This window comes from Tiliqua scincoides, chromosome 2 (assembly GCF_035046505.1).
Source record: "Tiliqua scincoides isolate rTilSci1 chromosome 2, rTilSci1.hap2, whole genome shotgun sequence".
In the NCBI taxonomy this organism is placed as follows: Eukaryota; Metazoa; Chordata; class Lepidosauria; order Squamata; family Scincidae; genus Tiliqua; species Tiliqua scincoides.
The window spans coordinates 26,868,225-26,894,182 of NC_089822.1; the positions used below are offsets into that span (position 1 = coordinate 26,868,225).

Here is a 25,958-nt window from a genome sequence, read left to right on the forward strand (position 1 = left end):
GAGCTATTGCAAGACCTTCATTCATTCATGTAAGTTCCATCTCTAATATATTCATTTATGTAAACTTATGTAAATTTATTCAAATTTGAACTGTAAATCAATTCATTTTTTTACCTGGCCCCCAACATAGCGTCAGAGAGCTGGTGTGGCTCTCCTGTCAAAAGGTTTGGTATAAACCCTGGTATAGAGTTACTCTACACTTAGGACACTATGGGCTCTACTCCCTCACAGTAGTGGGTTGCCCTAGGTCTTGCTTTGCTTCCCTGTTGCTTTCCTATCACTTAGGCAGGACTAATCCCTCAAAGCAAGGAGTCCTTCTCCTCCAGTTTGGACCATACCAAGCTAAAGTTCCCTACTATAAATTGACACTGGTGTACAAGAAGATGGGGTTTGTGGCTACCAATCTCATCAATCTCAGTTTAACTGTTTTAAAGGATGGCTCAGGCACACCAGACTGAATCCTGAAGATCTGTCTCCTCAGCTTCCTGAACTTTACTCACTTTGTGCACTGTTGCTCAGGAACTTGTGCCTTGTTGGATTAGACCAAAGTCGGAGTAATGTTCTTTGCATGAATTCCAGTGACCAGTAGGCACTAGATGGTCCAATTGAAATTGGTCAGCATTTATCTTCTGTTCTCCCCTACTCAGAACTGTAGCTGTACATTGGATAAGCTCAGCTTGGGATGTGGACCCGAGTACTGACAGACATTTCCAGACCTTTTATGGCCTATTGGGGGCATTCTAAAAGAATATTTGGCCCAATATTCTACTGTCCACATCCTCAAAGTACACCAGTCAATTCCTGTAACCACTTAAAAATAACTACTTGTCCCATAAATCTCCTGTGTGCCCTTTGTTGTATACACATTGTATGTTGTTGCCTTTCTTACTGAACTTTTGCAACAACCGTTTTATAGTAGTTATACAGGGTGGGAATTATTTTTCTTTTTGTAAAGGAATATTTCAGTGCCATCCTGAGGACCAAAAGCAAGGTATCTGATACTGTTCCCACAGTCATTGTTGCTAGGTTTTCATGTGGTCAGCTATTGGATGGGGAAGAGAAGGACTTTGTTTTGTCAGTGCCTAGAAAGCAAAAAAAAAAGTGGGGGAGGGAAGCCGAAGCTGTGCTGAGGCGAGTGGCTTCATTTTTCATCACGCTCAACTTAAGAACAATACTGCCTGTGTGACTGACATAATGCTATGGTGACTCAGTTAATCCTGTTTCAGAATGCTTTAGGACCTACAATAACATGGGATTTTCAAAGAAAAGAAATTTGCTCCAAAGATGCGTGCTATCTTTAGAGAGTCTGTGAAAGTGTCTTTTTTGGAACTCGTATGATTAGACCCTTAATTCAAAACTGCACTGTCTACAGGGGTTCTGTGACTAGATGTCCTAATGTTTTCCTTTTTCATGAAATGCTGTGGGATGATGCAAATTTGATTAGAGCAGCAGCACTGAAAGGGTGCTTTAACATTTTCCTGGCTGCTCCTTGCAAAGAAGGCAGAGGTTCTCAAACGGGGGTGTCGCGATGCCCCAGTCCAGAAAGCTCTATCATGGCCCCCTTAAGGGGCAGGGTAACAGTGCCTGCGGTGCTGGTGATTGCGCTGGGAGGAAAAGCTCTATTTTTAAACTTTAAACAGTTATGGGGGGTCACTACTGCTTCTTGGAGGGTGCAGGGAGCCCACAGACCCCTCTGTGAGCCTCACCGCTGTCTCTAAAGTGCCCTGAAATGCAGTGGGAGCTACTTCCGGTTTCCCTTCAGTGCTGGTGCAATCGTGGGAACACCAGCATCTCCCCCTTCTGTCCCCCCTTCTAGAGTTTGGGAACCATTGCCATAAGGGGAAAAATGCATTTTCTGCCCCACTGGACAAACAGGAGCTTCTCTATCTGTGAGATCTTTATTAGGAAAATGATGCCAATGGAGAAGATTCCCGCTCTCCCAGCAGCCGTCTCATTTCTAAAGTTAATTATTTTAAAATGAAAGGAAACATTCAGAGGTCCAAAGCAGATGTTCCAGAAAACACATGGTTTGACTCTTTCTTATGGCCCAATGCTATCCAAGGCCTGTGCTGGCAGAACATGTGCTCCGCCGGTGCAGGCTGCTGCAAAAGTACTGTAAAGCATTTTGCAGCAGTGTAAGGAGCGCTGGAGGCCTGCCAGAGCCTGCAGAGGGTGGAATGGGGAGGATATGGAGTGCAGATGGCCGATCGAGCCCCGGACTGGGGTGAGTTCAGTAACAGCAGTGCATGCTGAATCCCAACCCCCTTCCTGGGCCTGATCTACCTACATGGATAAGCAATATTGCTGGTACAGGTCTGAGTTGACCCATTGTGGCTGCTGGGACTTATTTTGGGCAAGGGGACAAATATCACCTTGGCCCAAGGAGACCTCCAGCAGCTGAAAATTCATTGCAAGACACAGCGCAGCCCATGCATCACCATATGGGAATTTAGTTAGGATTGAGCTGTCAGTCAGACTTGTGCATCCATGGTATATAAAAAGTGTGCCAACAGTGTCAACTTAGGGCCCAATCCTATCCAATTTTCCAGTGCTGGTGCAGCTGTGCAAATGGGGTGTGCACTGCATCCAGTGTTGGGGGACAGTAACAGAGGCCTCCTCAAGGTATGGGAACATTTGTTCCCTTTCCTCGGGGCTGCATTGTGACTGCACTGGTGCTGGAAAGCTGGATAGGATTGGGCCCTTACTCAAGTATTATTTCATCTTTATTAGTTCCAAGTAATGTCAGTTTCTAAATGAAAATTTTTAGAGAAGCTGACCTAAAGGTATGAGCATAATGGACACAATCCATCTTGAAGCTGAACTTAACAGAACTTAAGTTAAAGACTTTCAGTTCCCGTTCATTCAGCAAAGACAGTTTCAAGCAGATACTTCACTTCCACCAATGAAATCAAAGAGACTTCAATGTTCTTTTTGGCTGGTTGATATCCAAATGGACTGGGGCAATGCTGTTTTCAGCTATTGAGGCTAGAAACTTACTGAAAATATATTTACACTGCAAATTTTGTTTTGGTTTTATGTACCAGTGTAAACAAAGGATCAATTTTCCTCAAGGAATTGTGGGGATCGTAGTTTGGTGAAAGCTTGAGTTACCCAATCATACAATACAGTTCTCAAAATTTCCTGGGTGAGGAAAGACTAATCCTAATGTAGGATTACAATCCTAATGTAGATGTATCCTGAATGCTTTTTCATTAAACACTCACAAAAAAGAAACTGAATTAGGTTGCTATCCCAAAATCTTGCATAGAAAACTCAATGATTTTAATATTCCAAATAGTTACGTATTTCTTTATCTCTTCAATCATAAACTATGCTGCAGATATGCCAGGATAATGCAATAGTTGTCCTGCTATGAGAAATAAGAATTCATTTAGTTTCAAATGCCAGGACTAAGGATTCTGTGTTAACTCTCACCATGTGTTGTTATTTATTAACTTGATGCTAAATTGCTTTTATGGAAGGTTGGAGAAAATAGCTGCTGTCAGACCTAATGCAGGAATGTGCTGTGCAAGCTTCACCCCACAGCTCTGTCAATACTCTTTAATTCGCCTATTATTCCAGACTTGGCTGCTTTCTCTTGAGTGATGATCTTTTACTCGATGATGGTTAACTGTGAATGAGGTACTTATAGAAAGTGCCAGACTGATAATCCTGGAATATGAGGTCATTGACAATGTACAGGTACAGAGTAGACAGCAATACTGAATCCTTACTTCACTATCCAAAGGAATCACTTGGGGTTGATAGAAGAGTTTCTTCCCTCTGCTCGTATCATCCTTCACTATGAAAGTATAATTTGTCTTACTGGCTAGTGCCCTAGCTCTGCAGAGAGATTAGGTTGCTTCTCTCTGATGAAGTACCATTTACACAGCACCACTGAAGTTCTTATTGTGTTAAGCTGTATGTACATAATGCATTTTCAACTCTGTTTTTAGAGTGTCTCTCTCCCACAGGTCTCTACACTAAATCTTCTTTTCTACCATTGCAACTCTTTTTCAGCAGAGGAAACCAGTCTAGAATGACTGGACCCTGTCTAGAATCTTGCCTTGCTTTCCTCCCTTTTTTTCTTGGAATCAGAAAGCTGCTTTCATTTAGTAAGGCAAAGACCAGGCCAACCAGGCTAATGCCACACTCAGCACGTGGCCTGTTAGAAAAGACCCTAAGGGTAGGGTTAACCACAGTTAGCATCAGTACAGATGTGACATAGGCAGCCCAATCCTAAGTAGGACTAGTCTGCCCTTTATGACTGTGGAACGCAGTTGACCATTTTAGGTCCATTGCTGCAAATGGTGACAGTACCAGAGGCCCAATGCCACTGTTGGCTACCTCCAGCAGCGAAGGTAAGCTAGTGCTAAGGGGAATGGGGGCAGTTACTGGGCAAGGAAGAAGGTGGGCAGGAGGGGGTGGATCTAAACAGCTCTGACATATGCCAGATCCTAACTGCATTTCTTGTCCAACTTGCTCCCTTACTCTTGTTGGACTTGTGCATGCAAAATAGCTTGCACAGATAGCTTGAGGAGACCCATTGGGGCAATGGAATCTTGCCCCAGGATTTCCTTACCTCAAGATGGCCTCCATACTGCTCCCCTCAGGATACAGAGCATGCTGTATCGGTGACAGGGGATTTAGTTAAGATTTGGCCACATGCAAACTACAACAAAACAGTGCAGCAATAATGGCAGATCAGCAGAAAACTATATCCATTGTCCCAACTTAACTGGAGGAGTTAAGTTTTCTAGCCTTTTCAAAAATAGAGATTTGTCTGAACTTGGGTAGAAGAAAGGTGTTTTCCTACTTAAGACTTCTATTGTGGTTTTGGAACAGTATGTTAGAATATCAAATTAGGATGTTGGCTTCACCTTTTGTTTTATTACATTTATTGCTCTATTCTTTTGCTCATTGTATTTTGTTAGCTGCTCAGAGCAGCAATTTTCAACCTTTTTCACATCTCATGGCCCACTGACAAGGCACTAAAATTGTCAAGGCACACCATCAAGTTTTTGACAATTGCCAGGCACACCATGCTGCCGGGGGGGGGTGTCACATCTCTCATTGGTCCTACTAATAAATGACCTTCCCCCAAATTCCTGTGGCACACCTATGGATCACTTGTGGCGCCCCAGTGTGCCACAGCACAGTGGTTGAAAATGGCTGGCTTAGAGATTTGTGAAACTGGGTAGGATATAACATTTTGCTTAAATAGAAACAGTTTGTAGCTTAGATTTGGCACAAATGGATTGCTGTTCTCTATATTACGGATTTACCGGCCGTTCATTTTGTCTGCTTCTTCTAAGTACCTAAGAAAATTGAATTTGTTTAAACCTTCTTCTTTACAGTGAGGAGCTACGAAAGGAAGCTCGACAGCTGAAACGTGAACTGCTAGCAGCAAAGCAAAAGAGAGAAGAAAATCCTTCCCAGCCCAAAGAGAACAAAACTGAAGGTAAGAGATAAGGTAATGTAACATGTGCTGGAACTTGTATACTGATGCAACAGGATAACTTTCTCAGGGAGGGCACAATGCCAGGTATCCTCAAGACATCCCAATGTCTTGTTCAGCCTTTACCCAGAAAAGCAAATCTCAGTACCTCTTCCCCAGCTACTTAGTGATCCATATTCAAACTTCCCTCACTCACTTGCTGATAAAATTTAGGGTGTCTTGCACCATTGTTTTTTATAGACATTGTTTACCACATGTGCACCCTTTGTGTATTGCCCATTTACTTTGTCCCATATGTATTTCCTTTATTTTGAATGTTTATGCCCACCATTCAGTATAAATGGTGCATCTTACAAATTGGCAAAATAATAAAATCTAAGACTAGCTATTGAACAGCATAAGAATAAAACTCCAGATAAAAGTGTTAAATCAGTTGGAATAGAACTAAAATATAATTATTATTAACAACAACTATGTATTTATATACCGCCTTTCTGGTCATCGGATTACTCCTCTGACTTTATTCAAGACGGTTTACATAGGCAGGCGTTTCTAAATCCCTCAAGGGATTTTTACAATCATAGAGGTTCTCTCTTTCAAGAACCAACAACATTTCAGAATGGATCTTCCTGGTTTGGTTTCACTTCTGGCCTCCAGTTCTCCCACGCAGGCTGACAAGCAGCTCCATATCTCACTTGGAGGGCAGCCAAGACGCTTCTTGCTCACACCAAGAGCAGGTGGAATCACTCTGCTCAGCTTGTCAGCTGCTTCAAGGTCTCGCCATTCTCAGCCATTCAGGGAGCTGCCAGTGTCCTCAAACTGGTGACCTTCTGATGTTATCTTTGGGCTAACAGACGCTCTACCCTCTAGACCAGACCTCCTGCCCTAAAACTGGCTGGCCTCCCATTTTTGGGCAGGGCACTTGAGTTTGCAATGGGACACAACTCCAGGAATCCTCGGATGGACTGATTATCTAGATCAGGGGTGCCCAAACCCTGGCCCTGGGGCCACTTGCGGCCTTCGAGGCCTCTCAATGCGGCCCTCAGGGAGCCCCCAGTCTCCACTGAGCCTCTTGCCCTCTGGAGATTTGTTGGAGTCCACACTGTACTAGCATGAGGGTGACTGTTTGACCTCCCATGTGAGCTGTGGGATGAGGGCTCCTTCCACTGCTTGCTGTTTCACATCTGTGAGGCAGCAGTGGCAGCAAAGGAAAGGCCAGCCTTGCTTTGTGCAAGGCCTTTTATAGGCCTTGAGTTATTGCAAGACCTTCATTCATTCATATAAGTTCATCTTTAATATATTCATTTATGTAAACTTATGTAAATTTATTCAAATTTTAAATGTAAATTAATTCTTTTCTTTTGCCCGGCCCCCAACACAGTGTTAGAGAGATGATGTGGCCCTCCTGCCAAAAACTTTGGACACCCCTGATCTAGATGCACTAGATGTCTGTTGGTTCTGCTAGACCTCTCAGCAGTGTTCAATAATAATAATAATAATAATAATAATAATAATAATAATAATAATAATAATAAATGTATTTATATACTGCCTTTCTTGGTCGTCAGATTTCTCCTCAGACTTTATTCAAGGTGTTTTACATGGGCAGTCTGTTCTAAATCCCCGTAGGGATTTTTGCAATTGAAGAAAGGCAATCTTTCAAGAACCACAACATTTCAGAGGGATCTTTTTGATCTTGTATCACATTCTGGCCTCCGATTTCCTCCCATGCAAGCTGACAAGCAGCTCCTTCATCTCTCACATGAGGGCAGCCAAAACGCTTCTTCACTCACACCAAAGAGCAGGTGGAATAACTCAGCTCAGCTTGTCAGCTGCTTCAAGGTCTCACCATTCATGGTGCCGGTGGCCTCAAACTGGCGACCTGCGGATGTTATCTTCAGGCAAATGGAGGCTCTACCCTCTAGACCAGACCTCCTGCCCATCAACCTCTGGTATTCTCTGGATCACCTGGCTGGAATGGGACTTGGAGAAACTTTTTTACATTGGCTCCGGTCTTTCCTGAAAGGTAAATTCCAATAAGTGGTATTGGAGTACTCCTGCCCAACACTGTTGCTGTTTGTCTTCAGCATTTCAGAGGGTTTAATTCTGTCTCCCATGTTGTTACCATCTACGTGAAACACCTGGAAGAGGTCAACAGGAGGTATGGATTTCAATGCCATCAATATGTACATGAAACCAAACTCTAAATCTCAATTCTTTCTAGTAGCTGGGAGGTTGTACAGGTCCTTAATTACTGCTTGGATTTGGCAAACACGCTGAAATTAAATCTGGACAAGACAAGGGTGCTATTAGATAGGAGACCCGCAATCAAGGTTATAGATCATCTGCCTGTTTTGGAGGGGTTTGTATTTCCTTAGAAGGAACTGGATTGCTGTTTGGGAGTACTTCTAGATCCAGCTGTGCACCTGGATGTTTAGGTGTCAGCCATGGCCCAGGATGCATCTACCCACTTAGACTGGTGTGCCAGCTATGTCCTTTCTTGGGTCAGTCAGACATGACAAGTTTGTTAGAACAGTAGTTAGATCTTATTTGGATTGCTGTAATACACTGTATGTAATACACTGTAATTGAAGACCATCTGAAAGCAAGACACCCAAGGCGTGTTGATCATGTGATGCCTGTGCTGTATTATCTGCACTGACAGTATATTTTTGAGTGTAATTCAAGTGCTGATTTTAACCTTTAGAGCAGTGATTTTCAACCTTTTTCATCTCACAGCACACTAACAAGGCACTAAAATTGTCAAGGCACACCATCATTTTTTTGACAATTGACAAGGCACACCACACTGACAGCAGTAGCTTGCATTCCACAGTGACCCTATTAACAAATGACCTTCCCCCAAACTTCTGAGGCACACCTGAAGATCATTCGCAGCACACTAGTGTGCCACGGCACACTGGTCGAAAATGGTTGCTTTAGAGCCGTAATCAGTTTAGGTCGGCAGTATGTGAAGGATATACTCCTCTCGCCCGAAACTGCCTGCCCCTTGAAGACATCTGAGAGGGCTGTTTGCACATTCCACCACTGACAGAGAAGTACATCTGGTGATGATGCAAGAGAAGGCCTTCTCTGTGGTGGCATCCAAGCTGAGGAGCTCCCACCCTAATCCTAACCTCTGCTGCAACAGGCCAACCATCTAGCCTGCACTATATCCAGCACAGGGGTGGAGGTGGATGGAGTGCAACATGTAATAAGGGGACTTATGTGCCCTTACTCCTAGTAGTGCCCCAGCCACTGCAATGGGGCTACTCGAATCTTCACCAGCAAAATCACTGGCGCAGATCCAATCAGCCTGGTGTATCGCCAGGCTGCTCAGAAGAGGGGTTAGGATCTGGCCTAAGTGCCTGAAGTTGGTCCCCTCCCAGGTCCAGTCTGCCCACCGAGTCCCCTGCCCCTGCCCTCCCCAATCCCCCCCACCAGCCACCCTCAGCTGGCACAACCTTACCTTCCACATCTGGCCTCCGTTGGCTGGCACACGTCTTTGCTCCAGCCCCACCAACTCCCAAGTCAGCGCATTTGCCTAATGGAAGGGGAAAATATGAGATGTAAATCTTTTAACAAATAAAAATGTAAATGAAAGGTATTCACCTGGTGCTGAAAAGAGATCAAGGTAGATGCCACAGAAGCTGGGAGGTCATTCCACAAAAGGCTTTTTCTTCTGTTCTTATTTGCCTGACTTTGGACCTTAATAGATAACCTCCTGTGTACAGGCACTTGCTTCCATAGAACTTAGTGGGAGCCTGGCTGAGAATGGAGAAGACTGCTTTCTGCATGGTCTCCCTTGGGTTACATTTCTTAGTTGTATCAGAGTGTGACAAAGAGAGGATGCCAGGATCAGATGGGGGATTTGCATGTCAAACAGAATTATTAACTTCAGCATTTTCTATTGATAGGCTCTCAAATCCTTTAGGAAAGCACTAAATTTTCATTAACTGCAGTATGGCAGGAGTTCAGTAACAGGTTTTTTGTTGCTCTTTGTAATGTATTTCCTCTGTTCCTACTGTGCCCATTCCTGTGCTTCAGTTACGCTAGTATCTTCTTCTGCTATAGCAGCAACCCAAATACATCTTTCAGCCTTCTTTCAATATTCCTTTGTTATCCTGCTGCCAAAACAACCCAGGGTTCAAAAATTCATTTTAAAATAACCCTGACTGTGTGGTGTACAAAACCTATAAGGCTCTGACCTCATAAACCAAATTTGAACAGTGGATACCGATGATGCACCGTCTGCAACAAAGCAACAAAGAGTCTTGTGGCATAGTAAAACTAACAAGTGCTTTATGTCATAGGGTTTCATGGGCCAGAGTCTCCTTTGCCAGCTGCATCTGTAGTCAGTATGCCAGGGAAAGAAGGGAGACACTTGCAGTGGCAGAGTTAGCTCACTGCAGATTGTGTTCATGAGAGGTGGCAAGGGGAGAATGGGGGCCTGATACTGTATTGGCTAAAGAAGGACCAGATTTTTATTTATTCAGAAGATGTATATTCTTCCCTTCCCTCCAAACAACAGGGAACCCAGGGTGGCTTAAAATCATAAAATATCATAAAAACAAACCACAATAAACTCAGCATTTAAAACTACAATAAATAAAACACTAAAAAATTGAGAGCAGACTGTTAAACAAATGAACAGGAAGAGCAACAGAACCTAAGGAGGGAAAGCTAAGCAAAATTAAAATATTTTCAACTCTTACTAGAAGACCAACTGAGAGGGGATAGATCTCAACTCAGTTGGGAGCAGGTTCAGTGGCATTGGGACTGCTGCAGAGAAGGCTCTTGTTGCTGCCATCTAGCCTTACCCTCAGTTGGCATATAGGTCTATGAACCTGTCTTTCATTGAATCAGACATTCATCTGGCAGCAGCTCTCTAGGATGTTGGGCTGAGATCTTTCCTGTCACCTACTACGTGGCACTTTTTAAAACTAGAGATTTCAGGGGTTCTGCATTGGTTTTGCCACATTCTTATTCTAAATTTGGCCTAGATAATTTATGCCCACTTTAGCTAATTAGTCCCCCTGGCTCAAGTACAGCTAGGTCTAGCAGTGTATAAACCTACTGCTGAACCCCAGTACCAGTGGGAAGGTGACTAATAGGTGGCTTACCTGTAGGGCTGCAGGTTCCCCCCTCCTAGTCCTCAAAGCAGCAACTCTTCTAGGTGCAGCAGTGCCCCCTCAGCTCTCCACCACTCAGCAGACTCTGTTCAGCTAGTTTGCCAGGCAATCAGTCCATTAGCCAGTTCATTAGTCAGTTAGCAAGTTCATGAGTCAGTCCACCAGATTTGTCTGACTGCCAGACCATTTGTCAGTCTGCCAGGTCGTGAGTCTGTCCACCAGTCTGTTGGTCCATCAGCCAGTAAGTCGGTTTAGTCCTTTCTCCTTCCTTCAAGCTCTCCTTCTTCTACTACCCACAAACTCTCACTGCTCCAGGTGCTGCTTTTCTCCCTGTAATGACCTGGCTGCCTCTAGTGACTGCAGCTGTGCAGCACACTCACTGCTAATTAGAGCCCTGGGGTTAACCCTAGGTTTCCTGGCTGATCTTGAGCAAGGGGCCACTGCTAGTACCACACTTATCTCCTCAAGAATCTTCCACGATTCCAATACAACCTTAAAGGCAGAGTATGTGGTCTGCTTCTGAACTTGCCTCACCAATGCATGGGCTTTCTTGGAAATGAATCCAGGAGTGGTGCAAATGCATCTGCTGTCTAGTTTTGCTTACAGGACACTCTCTGCTATTACACTGAAAAAGGAAAGAAAAAGCCTCTTATTGTGGTGTATTGCTTTTTGCAAGCCTATAAATGTGGGACTTCTGGTTTTATTTAAAGGGACCAGACAAGGAGTGCCTTTGTGTAGTCCTTGTAAACTATGCAATGGAGCATGATATGGAAGTAGACTATGTGCTTTCCACTTGTTTTTAGCAAGCAGGAAACAGACAGGTACAGTTTCCATCTGTGGTGGTTGGAGTCAAAGCAGTAGATTTGGAGGGAAGGGCACCCTGAATCCTCTGCTTGCTTGCCATCTGCTGCCAATTCAAGCCATGTCAGATTACTTTAGGGTTGAGCTAACTATGTTGAGACCACTTCACCCAAAGCAGGAATTGTTCCCGTAGACCAGGCAAATGGACTTGAAGGATCATTGATGCAATAGGCAGGCGCTGTGATATCCACTGAGTTCAATGGAGATAGAGAGGAAGAGGTCAATGAGTGTGAACAGAAAAAAGCACATAACTAGAGCTCACAGGAGTCTGGGGGAATTCCAGCTTGATGTAGTTGGCAGGTGCAGCTGTGGGAAAGGAGTGCCAAAATGGGCCATGTCGAGGCCTGGCTAACTGCAGAGCCAGACAAGAGAAGGGCTGCCAGATTCAGCGGCTCCGGGGTTTATGGAGGGCACTATCTTAAACATTTTGAAATAATTAAAGCCAGCCTTAGGCATGCATTTCAGCTAAGAAGCTATCAGATTATGCAGTCTGACATTCTTCGGTTCACCCTTTTTGACCTTTAAAGAACAATGATGATAAGATTTTTTTTCCTGCATAGGAGACTTACCCTAATTTAACCTGATCCTTTCCACTGGTCAGACATGTCCAATGTTTCTTAAACCCTCTTTGCTAAATTATATTTCAGAATTGCACTCAGGTTTTTGAATGTAAACGTTTGATTCAGGTTGGCAGTCAATAGAACTGAGCCCTGTACAGATGCAGGTTTAGGCAAGGTTTGTAATCTGCTTTAGACGGATAAAGTGTCAGTTCCTTTCTGGTGCATTATCAAAACAATACCTCAGTTGTGAATTGGCAAAAGGTAGACCATAGAAGGCAACCTGAGCTTTGAAAATAAAGAGTGGATTAGAAACAGTGGTTATTTGAGATATCCCTGAGGCAATTTGTAGGTCACTTTCAATCATTAAGAGCCATAGTGAGTGGGAATGAAATCCATAATAATGCTATGGCAGTATGCAGAGGTTATCAGCACCCAAAAGAAATGTGCATTTTAGGCCTGAGAAGATTATCTCTCCACCTGGACCCTGTTATGGGCATTATACCCTCCAGCTATTGGGAATGTACAGCAAAAGGGTGCAACTTCATTACGTACAATTTCATAGCAACTCTGTTGTGAACTGCACCTAGCTGCCATTCTGAATTTCACAATATCTTTTGTGCAGAAGACTGTCATCAGTGGGTCCATCTCTGCAGGCAGGGTAATAGTGGCATAGAAAACACTTCAGATATCAGTCCCAGCCCTTGTCAAGTTGGGGCGGGCAGAGGCACATTCTGAGTGCCCACCTACCATCCCTTGAGTTCCAGTTTCAGAACTTGCTATGGGCTTAAATAAAAGGCCGTTTCCAGCCATAGAAGGCACATTAGTGAAAACTCAGGCAGACCGAAGGGAGGAACAGCTTATTCAATTATTTTTAGTTAATCACCTTAAAGAAAAAATGTATTTTTAATTATTCCATAGTAGCAAAGTACGAACACTATTAAAATATTTGAGTGTTCTCTGAGCAGGACTCTTGGTTGACTGTGTTACTCTAACAAAGACACAAGGGGGTTGGAATACTGGCCAAGGAGATCCACAGAAGGAAAATGCATGAAGACAGACTCAATTAACCTTTTTGCCTAATTTTACTGAACAATAACTAAATATTTGTTTAATACTCTACTCATCAGCCAAAATTGTTTCTAAAGTTACTTACAATTAAAATCCACACAAAAGTACAGTAATAACTAGGGATGTTTGTTTTTGGTGTCAGAGACCTCACTAGGGTTTCCGACACCCCCCATGATGGACCTCCTCCAATTTCAGACCATACAGAATAAATTACAATATTATACGCGCAGCCTAAATGTAGTGGCATCACTAGGATTGATGTAACCCCCGTTAACTTTATTTTAATATAGAACAGTACAGGTCATCCAACAAATCAGGAACTAACAAAAAAACCAGTGGCCAAACTGATGGCTCTCATACAACTGAATAAGAGTTCTTATATTAGCTCTGGTACATGGAAATAAAAGCTGACTCATACTAACACCTTATTGGTTGCCTGCTGTGTCGTAATCACACCTCATTGGCTCTCAGAACAATGTCTCATTGGTTACTTGTGAGTTAAAGTAATCCACTTTTTGTTATATAAGGCAGTTGTGTTTTTCTTTTCTGGTTATTTATTCATACCTTTTGATGGGATATAGATACTTCAGTTCTGTTTCATTGCATTCTGCATTAAATTCTACATTAAATGTTATATGATGGTACTATTTGAAACTACCAAGATTTTTACAGTTTTGGCCAATAGTGATGTAGCCACCCACTACAGTCTGCACCCCCCTGCACCCCCACTAGCAGCGTCACTGGTTGGTGTGTAGCAGGTAGTCATTTGGTAATTGGTAATACAGTCCAAAGAGTGAGCTAAAAAATCTGCGGATGGTAAAGATGCTAACTTAAAGAACAGACAATTCATTGATCAGCATACACATGAAGTATGTGCCAGAACAGTAGCCGAATCTTAGGCTGCTTAATGCCAATATAGCCATGGTTAATCTCTAAATAGAGGCTAGTGAGCCCAGATCCCCCCCCCCCGCAAGCTCCTAGTTTGCTTGAATTTTCCAACAGTACCTACTCTGCTATCACCATAGGGTACACTTTTTTTCCTCACAGTGTGGCATCACAGTGTTGTTTGCATTGTATAGAGCAGGGGTCTCTAAACCCCGGCCTGGGGGCCAGATGCAACCCGCAGCGAGCCTCTATCTGGCCCGCAACCAGCCTCTTGTCCCCTGAAAGCCTCTGGCCCACTCAACTGAACATGACCAGAGCTGTGCTCTGATTGCATCTGGAGGGTGTTCTGAGGGCTGGAGAGGATGAGTGAATGAGCCCACTCATTCATTTATTCATTCATCTAAGTTCCATCTCTAATTAATTTATTTAAATTTTATATTTAAAAATTTTTTCCGGCCCTTAGCACTTCGCCAGATATTTCTTGCGGCCCCCTGGCCAAAAAGTTTGGAGACCCCTGGCGTAGAGTTAGTCTTACATAGTGTCTAAAAGACTGATCCATGAATCAGGACTGCCCTTGGTTCAAATATTGCTTCAAATATAGCTTCTGCCATGAAATTGCAAGGTGGCCTTAGGCAAGCCATTCCTTCTCAACCTTAGTCTTCCCCATCTACAGTATGAGGATAATACTTACCTTACCCTAGAGCAGGGCCACATGAATCCAGGGACCAGATCCGGCATTCATGCGGATCCATCCACCCCAGTGAGTGGGCCATTTGGTTCAGCTTGGATGCCACACGATGTCCTCCTCTTTGGGAAGACAGGAACGTTCTGGCAGTCACGTCTACACGGATGTCCCGTTGCACAGCCTTCTGGGACGCCAAGCAGACGATGCAACTGCCCAGCGCATCCTTTCTTCCAAAAGAGGAGGACGTTGCAGGGCACCCAAGCAGAATGCTCGGAAGTGGTCTGGACAGGAACCATATTCTGGGCATGCAAGAGGCACAAGTTTGAGTGACACTGCCCTAGAGGGTTGTTGTAGGGACATCAAGATAATAAATGTGAAGTATTTTGCACACTCAGAAAGTATCAAACGGCTGTTGTTGTCTGATGTGGTGTTTGGAGACTATGCTGAACTGCATGACCATCTTGTTCTCATCATACATTCATAGGGATTTTATGATTCTATATACTTCCACAACTTCTTAGGACAGGCACATATATGTGTTAGTCTCTTGAAGTCAAACCACTCATGTATACCTTGAAACTTCTAGCAGTGGTGGTTTTCCCAGCAACCGATTCATGCATTATGTTAAATCTTTTCCTCCTCCCGAAGAAAGAAAATACCTTGGGGCCAAGAATAATTTCACTTTTTCCTTGTAAAAACAGACTGGCATTGTTTCAAGATATGTCAAAGCTGTCCCATCAGATTACCATAGAACGGGATGTGCATGTGAACATGCCGAGGGGCAGATCAAAATCATTGTTCCCTCTTCTGTGCCAGCATGCATGTTCATGCACTACACTTATACACCACCTTAATCCCAGTAATAATGGTCTTCACATCAGATATGTGTGTGTTGCATGGAAAGTTGTTCCCCTCTTGGTGCCCAAGAATAGAGAGGCAATATAGGGTGCAATCCTAACTCCTTATGCCAGTGCTTTCCAGCACTGACATAAGGGCAATGCAGCTCTGAGGTAAGGGAACAAACATTCCCTTACTTTGAGGAGGCCTCCATGAGTGACACCCAACTACAGGATGCAGCACATGTCCCATTGGCACAACTATGCCAGTGCTGGAAAGCACTGACATAAGGGGTTAGGATTGAGCCCATAGTCTTACTCTTTTAGAGACCTCCATAAACTTTAAGATTATTTGGAGAGACTCTTCTCCGAATGTCTAGTCTTTTGAAGTTATGTGGATGACTATAAGAAACAGGGCACCTTTTGTGGTGTCACACTTCGTATGAAATTCCTTGCCTAAAGAGACCCACCAGGCTCACTTGTTTACCAACTCTGGTAGACTGACTGTGGGCCCAACTCTATCCAACTTTCCAGCACCGATGCAATCACAATCAGTCCTGAGTAAGGTAACAAATGTTCCCTTGATTTGAGGAGGCCTCCGTGACTGCCCCCCCCCCACCGCAGGATGCTGTGCACACCCTGTTAGCACAGCTGCATCAGTGCTGGAAAGTTGGATAGGATTGGACCCTAAGACTGACCAGAGAGGCCTTTGATAATTGCCACAGCTGTACCTGGCATTAGCTGCTGTGCTGCTGCTGTGTTTTCTGTTTTAAGGAAACGTGTTTACTTTGGTGTTTTCATATTGTATCTTAGTTTGATTGTAAATGGCTTTGAGGGCCCTTTTATGACAATATTAAACTGCCATATATTGAATCAGAGCATTGTTCTTTCTATCTAGCTCATTATCTACACTCACGGCAGAAACTCTTCAGGGCCTCAGACAGGCTCTTTTCTAGTTCTATCAGGAGATGTTGCCAGAGTTTGAACCTGGGACCTTGAGCATGCAAAGCAGGTATTCTACCACGTCTTGGGTTGGTCATTCTCTTACTGAACCTGCCCCAGTAGGTTTAATGTGATAAAAAATAACATGCAATAACCCCACTCATGCTGTCTTTAGATCCTTAGAGCGAGGTAGTGTGTGTGTGTGTGTGTGTGTGTGTGTGTGTGTGTGTGTAAGAGAGAAAAGAGGAAACTGCTATATGAAAATAAGTTGAATACTTTCTTAGGTACTTTACAATAGGAGAATTTAACTTCCCAGTCACATACATAAGAGGTAAAATAACTGTATTTTTGAGTTATGGCAGCTTATTTTGGCAGCTCATCTTTCCAGTTGATTTGATGACTCGATAATTAGACTAGATCTTATTTTTTTCCTCTTTATCATAATATGTATTTACTGTAATCTATATGGACAGCTTGTCCATGGTATGATTACATTTGCTTTCCCAATCTCACTGTATATATTTCCAGAGAACAGCAACATCCCCGTAGCTCAGGGGTACCCAAACTATCATTCATGGACCCCTGCAAAGACCTTGTATTTTCACGGACATGTGGAACCCAAAGACATCATAATTACATTCAGTCTCCCTGCCATCCACCATGCATATTCTTACTCCTGCTGGATAAAGCAACTGGGTCCCTTTCACTGAGAAACTGACAGAGAGAGAGAGAGAGAGAGAGAGAGAAGCAGCTCTGCAACTGCAAACATGGCAAATATTTTTCTCTTATTGTGAAAATTGTTAGTTATTTACAACATGTATATATTGTCTGTAATTTATCTGCTCCAGTCTACCATAAAAGCAAGATTCAGTGATGTGGTCCTGGTAGGTGAAAGTTTGGGAACGCCAGCTAGACCTTATTAGGAATCTGTTCTGTTGTGAACAAACAAGCCTGTAGGATCCATCTGTAGCATCATGGGGTGGGGAGGGGAGAGTAGAGGTGGGAATTTCTGAAGGGTTGAGCTAGTTTGAACAGTGTTAGGCTGGAATAAGACTAGGGGGAAGGTTTTCTTTTTTTTAGGTGCTCCATGTCATTCTCAAAATGACATTCAGCCATATACAATAAAACTTCACTAGTCCCATATCAAAATTGTCCAGGAGTGTTTCCTGCTTGGAAGGAATTCCGGATCTTGCCACTTAACGTGTAGGTGCAAGTGCACCTGTCTCACCTATGGTGTTGCCAAAACAGGCAGTGGAAGCCACTCAGGGAGAACCTGAGCAACTTGGCAGTAATGTAAATAGTGACCCTGTCATTTGACACTAGGCCCACCAGGCTCACTTACCAGTGTATCCAGTAATTACCAGTGTATCCAGTATCTAGCTCCCAAAGGTTTGGAGTTTTATTGTATTGTGAGGTAAAATATTCCTTGACTCCCTCTGCTACCGCTTTCTGCCTCCTCTGCACTCATCAGAGTGGCTTCTCCTTTGACAGTGGGAAAGCTCCATGTGAAAGCTGGGCATAGAAACATTGCTTTAGCGTGGTGTTATCTTGGACATTTTATTTATCTATTTTAAAACTCAGCCTGCCTCTCTTTCCTAGGCAGCTCAAAGTGGCTAACAATGCAGGTAACAAGAAACACAACCCTTGAAGACGGTTCGGAAACTGCAACTAGTGCAGAATGCAGCGGCCTGTGTGGTTACTGGAGGTAGGCGGTTCGACTCTGTCGGTCCGCTTCTCCAGCGGCTGCATTGGCTGCCCATTCGTTTCCGGGCCCAATTCAAGGTGCTGGTATTGACCTTTAAAGCCCTATACTGCTCTGGACCAGGGTATCTTAGAGATCGCCTGCTCCCGTACAATCCGGCTCGTCCTCTTAGGTCATCAGAGAAGGCCTTTTTACAAGTGCCGCCGCCTAGGGAGGTACGTGGGGCGGCTGCAAGAAATAGGGCCTTCTCAGTAGTGGCACCAACGCTATGGAACTCCCTTCCCCCTGACTTAAGAATGGCTCCCTCTCTTGAGACCTTTCGGCGAGGCCTGAAGACCCTTCTGTTTAAACAGGCCTTCTGAGTTCTCGGCCTTTTAACATCTTTTTAACATCTTTTAATATTTTTTACAGGCCTGATTCTTTTATGACTTGCTGCTGCTCTATGCTCTTTTTTACCTTTTTTTTTTACTCTGACTGCTGTTTTTTATGATGTGTTAATATGTTTTTGTTTTTAAATTATGTTTTTATATGTTGTAAGCCGCCTTGAGTCCCTTTGGGGAGAAAGGCGGGATAAAAATAAAGTTATTATTATTATTAACCAAAATGACACCACTTTGAAGCAACCAGTCTAAGGATCTTGTGTGCTGTATGGATGCCTGATACTGCACTGGATCCAGAGTGCTGCAAGTATTATTTCAGTCATGAAATAGGGCTTTCCTGCCCCCTCCTCTGTGCTGCAACCCCCTTTATTGTTGTCGACCCCAAGTTGATCCTCAGGGAAATGCCATGAGAGAGTGATAGGGGAGAGAGTCAGCAGAAATCATGCACAACCCTTTTGCTCGCACGATGCTCCTCTGGATCCGTCCCGTTGTTTTAAAGGTATTTTTCTTCTTCCCTCCATACTAACAATAGGTGCTAGCAAGGCTGAGCCCTTGTGGCTTCATTTGTTTACCCTAAGTATAAGCATTGTGTGTAGAAAAAGTTTAGATAACTGGCAGGGAAAAAATGCATGGAAAATACGTGCGCTTGAATGGCATTATGTAAGAATTGCACACTTCTTGTGATTATGTGCAACGTCTCTCCAGTGAAGAGAGATTCTCAAAACATGTTATGGCAATGTTTTATAGAAGTTAGGCAATAAATATGCAATTTGTCCCAGTAGCTTCTGTTTCCTTTCTTTGTTCTTTCTAACTTTGTTGGCCACAACATTATATACTGTTTAGACAAGTACGGATTGAATAGCACCTGTTTTTAAAATAAAATAGAATTAAGCAATATAGCTTTAGAGACATACTCATCTAAGAATCAGACATACTGTAATTCCAGTTTCTGTAACTGCATCTTCGTTTTGACAAATAATTTGAGAATCAAAGGGCCATTTGTAGGCAATAAGAATGGTTTCTCGTATGTGAATTTGTATGTGAATTGAAAATGTTTCTTTTCGACTGAAAACTAGTTGATTCTCATTATACATGAAATATCTGTCAGCTTTGTCAGGGTTATTAAGGAATTGAAGAATGAAGTTGCAGATCTCTTGACTAAGGTATGCAGCTTGTCCCTCAAAACAGCCACGGTACCAGAAGATTGGAGGATAGCAAATGTCACGCCTATTTTTAAAAAGGGAAAGAGGGGGGACCCGGGAAACTATAGGCCGGTCAGCCTAACATCTATACCGGGTAAGATGGTGGAATGCCTCATCAAAGATAGGATCTCAAAACACATAGACGAACAGGCCTTGCTGAGGGAGAGTCAGCATGGCTTCTGTAAGGGTAAGTCTTGCCTCACAAACCTTATAGAATTCTTTGAAAAGGTCAACAGGCATGTGGATGCGGGAGAACCCGTGGACATTATATATCTGGACTTTCAGAAGGCGTTTGACACGGTCCCTCACCAAAGGCTACTGAAAAAACTCCACAGTCAGGGAATTAGAGGACAGGTCCTCTCCTGGATTGAGAACTGGTTGGAGGCCAGGAAGCAGAGAGTGGGTGTCAATGGGCAATTTTCACAATGGAGAGAGGTGAAAAGCGGTGTGCCCCAAGGATCTGTCCTGGGACCGGTGCTTTTCAACCTCTTCATAAATGACCTGGAGACAGGGTTGAGCAGTGAAGTGGCTAAGTTTGCAGATGACACCAAACTTTTCCGAGTGGTAAAGACCAGAAGTGATTGTGAGGAGCTCCAGAAGGATCTCTCCAGACTGGCAGAATGGGCAGCAAAATGGCAGATGCGCTTCAATGTCAGTAAGTGTAAAGTCATGCACATTGGGGCAAAAAATCAAAACTTTAGATATAGGCTGATGGGTTCTGAGCTGTCTGTGACAGATCAGGAGAGAGATCTTGGGGTGGTGGTGGACAGGTCGATGAAAGTGTTGACCCAATGTGCAACAGCAGTGAAGAAGGCCAATTCTATGCTTGGGATCATTAGGAAGGGTATTGAGAACAAAACGGTTAGTATTATAATGACGTTGTACAAATCTATGGTAAGGCCACACCTGGAGTATTGTGTCCAGTTCTGGTCGCCGCATCTCAAAAAAGACATAGTGGAAATGGAAAAGGTGCAAAAGAGAGCGACTAAGATGATTACGGGGCTGGGGCACCTTCCTTATGAGGAAAGGCTACGGCGTTTGGGCCTCTTCAGCCTAGAAAAGAGACGCTTGAGGGGGGACATGATTGAGACATACAAAATTATGCAGGGAATGGACAGAGTGGATAGGGAGATGCTCTTTACACTCTCACATAATACCAGAACCAGGGGACATCCACTAAAATTGAGTGTTGGGCGGGTTAGGACAGACAAAAGAAAATATTTCTTTACTCAGCGCGTGGTCGGTCTGTGGAACTCCTTGCCACAGGATGTGGTGCTGGCGTCTAGCCTAGACGCCTTTAAAAGGGGATTGGACGAGTTTCTGGAGGAAAAATCCATTATGGGGTACAAGCCATGATGTGTATGCGCAACCTCCTGATTTTAGGAATGGGTTAAGTCAGAATGCCAGATGTAGGGGAGAGCACCAGGATGAGGTCTCTTGTTATCTGGTGTGCTCCCTGGGGCATTTGGTGGGCCGCTGTGAGATACAGGAAGCTGGACTAGATGGGCCTATGGCCTGATCCAGTGGGGCTGTTCTTATGTTCTTATGTTCTTATGTTCTTTTATTACATGAAACATTGCAGGATTTTTTTTCAGTGTATATGTGATGAAATTGTGACTTGTTGCTCTTTTTGTTGATTGGACTCACAATTCAGGATATTTTTCTTGTCCTAAGGAAAAATGGTCTGATCGGTTACTAGGTGATGTCACTTGAGAGTTTGTAAATATGAAATAGGTTAGGGGTGTTTTCCCCCTTTTTGGTACAAGCTGCTTTTTCTCCATAGACCTGTGAGTCTTAGGTCTTATGCTATCTATTTAAAAAAAGATTGACATCAAGGCTCAGTGTAGACTTACTAATCTGAAACCTAGCACATTGCTTCCACCCTATAATTATCCACTGTTTGATCTTCCACTAGTGTCACTTTGTTCTTCAAGTTTCTGGGCTCCATAATCACTTAAAAACAAGGCCTGAAGTGGCCTTGTCTGTTTTGTGAATTTTCAAGATACTGCAATAGCATAAGCCTTCCTTCCAAGAATAACTAGAGCTTTGGGGAAGAGGTAGTTAAGACAGTAACAAAACTAACAAAAGTGATTATTGGGTTATGAAAGCATTTGTTGCTCAATATTATAGTATTCTGATTGAGCAATCATTCCATTACTATGTATTTTTTTATAATTTTATTTTCAAAGACAGAAATTGCAAAAACAAATGTTTTTCCAATGTTACATACTTAACAATAAACATTCCAGTACAAAATAAGAGGAGTCAATTTCTCCCATTAATTTTTTGAGACAAATATTCTATTCTGTCAACAAACTGCATTAGTCAATACATCTGTCTCAGCAATTTCTAAAACTTTAACAATCCATTTGAAATTGTTGGAATGGAAGCAGGATTCCAATGCTGATCCAAAACAATTTTTGGTGCTGCCAAAAGCCAACTTCACGATGTCAAAGGTTCACATTTTAATCTTTGACCTTTTGTTTGTAACGTAACCTCAACAATATTTGAGTCCAAGTTATTTGAGCAAATAAATGCTGAAAGTGAGGGGACTGACACAATGCTAATCAATAACTTATTGGTTATCCCACATTAAACCTTTTTGCTGCTTTATATTCTTTTGTTTTTCCTTCTTATTAGCAGGGTGAACTCTGTTTATGGTTTTAGAAATGTGCTTTTCCTTGTTGCTGTGATTTGTGGTTTCCTTGGCCAGAAAGACAGGCCAAAACAAGAAAGCCGTCAATAGTTGCCATTAAACATAAGAGCGGCAGCCAGTTGTAACAGCTGGAGAGGCAGTGCCTGGAGGCAGTTATAATTCAGCATCCTGTAGGACTAATTTTGGCAACCAAAGAAAAGAGGAACATAGAGAAAGGCACTGTTGCTGAAAGTTGGAAACCTGAATCCAGTCTAACCGATAAAGGAAACATTTGACTCTTATCTTCTCATCAGTAGCTTGTATAATTTCTTAGTCCTGTGCTATCTTAATGAATTGAATACTGCACATATGATCTTAACCCTAATTCTTCTCAATTGCATATCATCATTATATACCAACATTGTATTTATTCCATTTGGCTTTCTTCTACTCATTCATTCAAAATTTTATGCTGCTATGTTTGCAAACAGTTTTTTTCACACACATCCTTTGTACTTTATATAAGCCTAGATCATTTCAACATTAAAGAAATAAACTTGAGTTTTAAATGTGTTGTATTAACATCAGGTACAGTCATTTTTCACATCAACTTATCTCCAGTCGGGTTCTGGGGGAAAAGAGCAAAGAGGAAGGGTTATAGTGAACCTGATTTAGGGTGCAGTCCTAACTTGCACTGGAACAAGCATGCTGACAACTCAGAATAAGGGGATATTTATTCCCTTACCCCGTATTGTTCACCAACCACCCTGTGGGGCTACTTGGATCTGCTCCAGCAAAATCACTGGTGCAAATCCAAGCAGCCCAGTGTAATGCTGGGCTGACCAGGAATGGGGTTAGGTTCTGACTTAATTTGCCGAGGCTGGTCTCACCCTCCTTGCAGACCTGCCCACTGCCCTCCCTGCCCTAAAATACCCCTGTTCCACCCTCCTGCCATCCTCTCGAACCCCCTTCCCCTGCACTGGCCTACTTTGGCTGGTGCAAATTTAGACTATTTTGTTTTCTACAATTAAATGTGCAAGTTTAAAGCTGAAAAAATACTTTAAATTATACTGTTAATTTTGGCAGTGAATTGTGCAAAATATAGAATGCAATAGAAACTAATACAAGCCTCCCAAGGAGAAGGAGCCAACAGTGGACGAACAGACATATCCCCAGGAGTGCCTGGGAGACAGTTTGTTTTCCACCAAATACTGCAGGTCTGAAGAGGACCTGAAGATCTTTGTTAGGAGAGACAAGATCTTCATCGGTGCAGGTATCTGGGAAACTGAAAGCCTGACCCAAGGGGGGGGCTTTCTTCTCAGAGGAATCTAACTGTTTGTGACAGTATTGGGGAAGGTGCAGTGTTCTGCAATCATGCTGCTGGCTCCGTGCCGAGATACCATATGGAGGGGGGGGGGGAAGCATGAAGTGTAAAGTTTAAGCTCGAAATTTAAGATAAGCAAGTGTTAATATTGTCCCCAGCTCTGATTGACTGATTTGGCTAAAAGCCCTGGATATATTGGAGGCGTTAACGAGAGACTTTTTAAGGAGGTTGAAAATGTTCTTTTTCTCTTTTGTGGAATAAATGGTGGTGGATTATAATTACAACTATAACTTGGGTGTGAACTAAAATCCAGAATTATTCTTGGACATAATTGAATATAAATATAATTCTCATTAGATTTGAAAGAGCTTTGTGTTCTCTGCACCAGAGATGGTGAGACTGTTTTCTTTCATTTTGTTTTTCTCTCTGTTAACCGCACTGGACTGTTATCTGCAAGAGGTATGTAAGGAATGCGGATGGCAGAGTAGTAATGACGTGGTGGAAGTGAGGAGAATAATATGTTGTGGACTTCTAGTGGACTAGAGAGAAATTGCAAAATGGACTCTGTTCCAGAAATGTGGATACAGAAAATCTTGATTAATACAGAGAGATTGCTTGTTATGGAGCGACAACAGCTGAACTGGTCTCGCAGATTCAAGCCAGTTGGGAGACTCTTTCCCAACAGATAGATGTCTGTAAGGAACAACTGGAAGATGTAAAGAAACAAGCAGAAGATAAACAAGGAAGTGAAAAAGCGGACAAGGAGGAAAATCAACAGGATGATCAACAGGACGAAGAAGAGGCGCTGATGGAGATAAAAAAAGATAAGAAGGACAGAGTAACAGGAGTGCACAAATCACAAAATTTGTTGGAACAAGAAGGAGAAAATATATCCCAGTTAACTGGAAGAATGAACACACCCTATATAGGAAAGTGTGGATTTATCAGATTCTATTATAGAGATAAATTATTAAAGATATTACAGGAGAAAAAAAGAAAAGTAAGAAAGAAAAAGAACCCTGAGGGGTAATCTGAGGGTTAAAGAAAATTGGAGAATTTATTCAGCTAATTTAACAATGGCCCAAATTTATTTGAAGGAAAGAGGGGAGAAAAAGTATGAAATTGATAAATATGAATTAGAATGTATTAAAAATATATAGCTGGAAATGTAAACGTGTGGAAGAATTATTTTATATGTGGTTATTATGTCAAAGAAAAAAGGTAATTAGATTGGAGAATTAGATTGGAGTTGAAATAGCTGAGATGATAATTTTGGTAATTAGATTATTTTAATATTAATGAGGAATTGAAGTTAGTTTATGCTTGGTAGAAAGTGAATATTTAGAAAATATAGTATAGGGCAGGGGTGCCCAAACCCCGGCCCTGGGGCCACTTGCGGCCATCGAGGACTCCCAATGTGGCCCTCAGGGAGCCCCTAGTCTCCAATGAGCCTCTGGCCCTCCAGAGATTTGTTGGAGCCTGCACTGGCCCGACGCAACTGCTTTCAGCATGAGGGCAACTGTTTGACCTCTCGCTTGAGCTGTGGGATGAGGGCTCCCTCCACTGCTTGTTGTTTCATGTCTGTGATGCAGCAGTGGCAGCAAAGGAAAGGCTGACTTTGCTTTGTGCAAGGCCTTTTATAGGCCTTGAGCTATTGCAAGACCTTCATTCATTCATATAAGTTCATCTTTAATATATTCATTTATGTAAACTTATGTAAATTTATTCAAATTTTAAATGTAAATTAATTCTTTTTTTCCTCCGGCCCCTGACACAGTGTCAAGAGATGATGGTGGCCCTCCTGCCAAAAACTTTGGACACCCCTGGTATAGGGCATTAGGGAAAATTTATTGTATATTATATAAATAAATGGATAAATCAATAAGAGGTAGAAATAGATGAGTAAGTAGATTAGGAGATATAGTATGATTAATTAGTAATGGTATATGGTATTTAGCACTCCTAAATGTATGTTATATGTTTGTATGTCTGTGTGTGTTAATAAATAAATAAATAAATAAATAAATAAATAAATAAATAAATAAATAATTTTTTTGAAAAACAAACTAATACAAGCCTCCCATATTTTGTAACATCTCACATAGTTTTGTTGTTTTTTAAATTCTCCAATGGGGTGTAGAACATCAGTGTAAAGTGTGAGTTCTGGCCTCAAGGACTACTGAACTCATTTTCCCAAGAGGGCTGATTCCCAAAGCAGTGAAGTGAGTCAGGGAATTGGCAGCACATACCATCTTCATCATTCCCAAGTGACCAATGTGTTCTTGGTT

General features: G+C 42.6%; 1 protein-coding gene across 5 annotated transcripts in view; it reads left to right on the forward strand.

Moving 5' to 3' along the window:
* CWC27 (CWC27 spliceosome associated cyclophilin) overlaps positions 1-25,958 on the forward strand; it is a 142,452-nt gene that overhangs the window by 82,071 nt on the left and 34,423 nt on the right. For all 5 annotated transcript variants that reach the window (XM_066615882.1, XM_066615883.1, XM_066615884.1 and 2 more), the window contains exon 11: positions 5,358-5,461. In XM_066615882.1, coding sequence (XP_066471979.1) covers positions 5,358-5,461 — 104 coding nt within the window. The remainder of the gene's footprint in view (positions 1-5,357; positions 5,462-25,958) is intronic.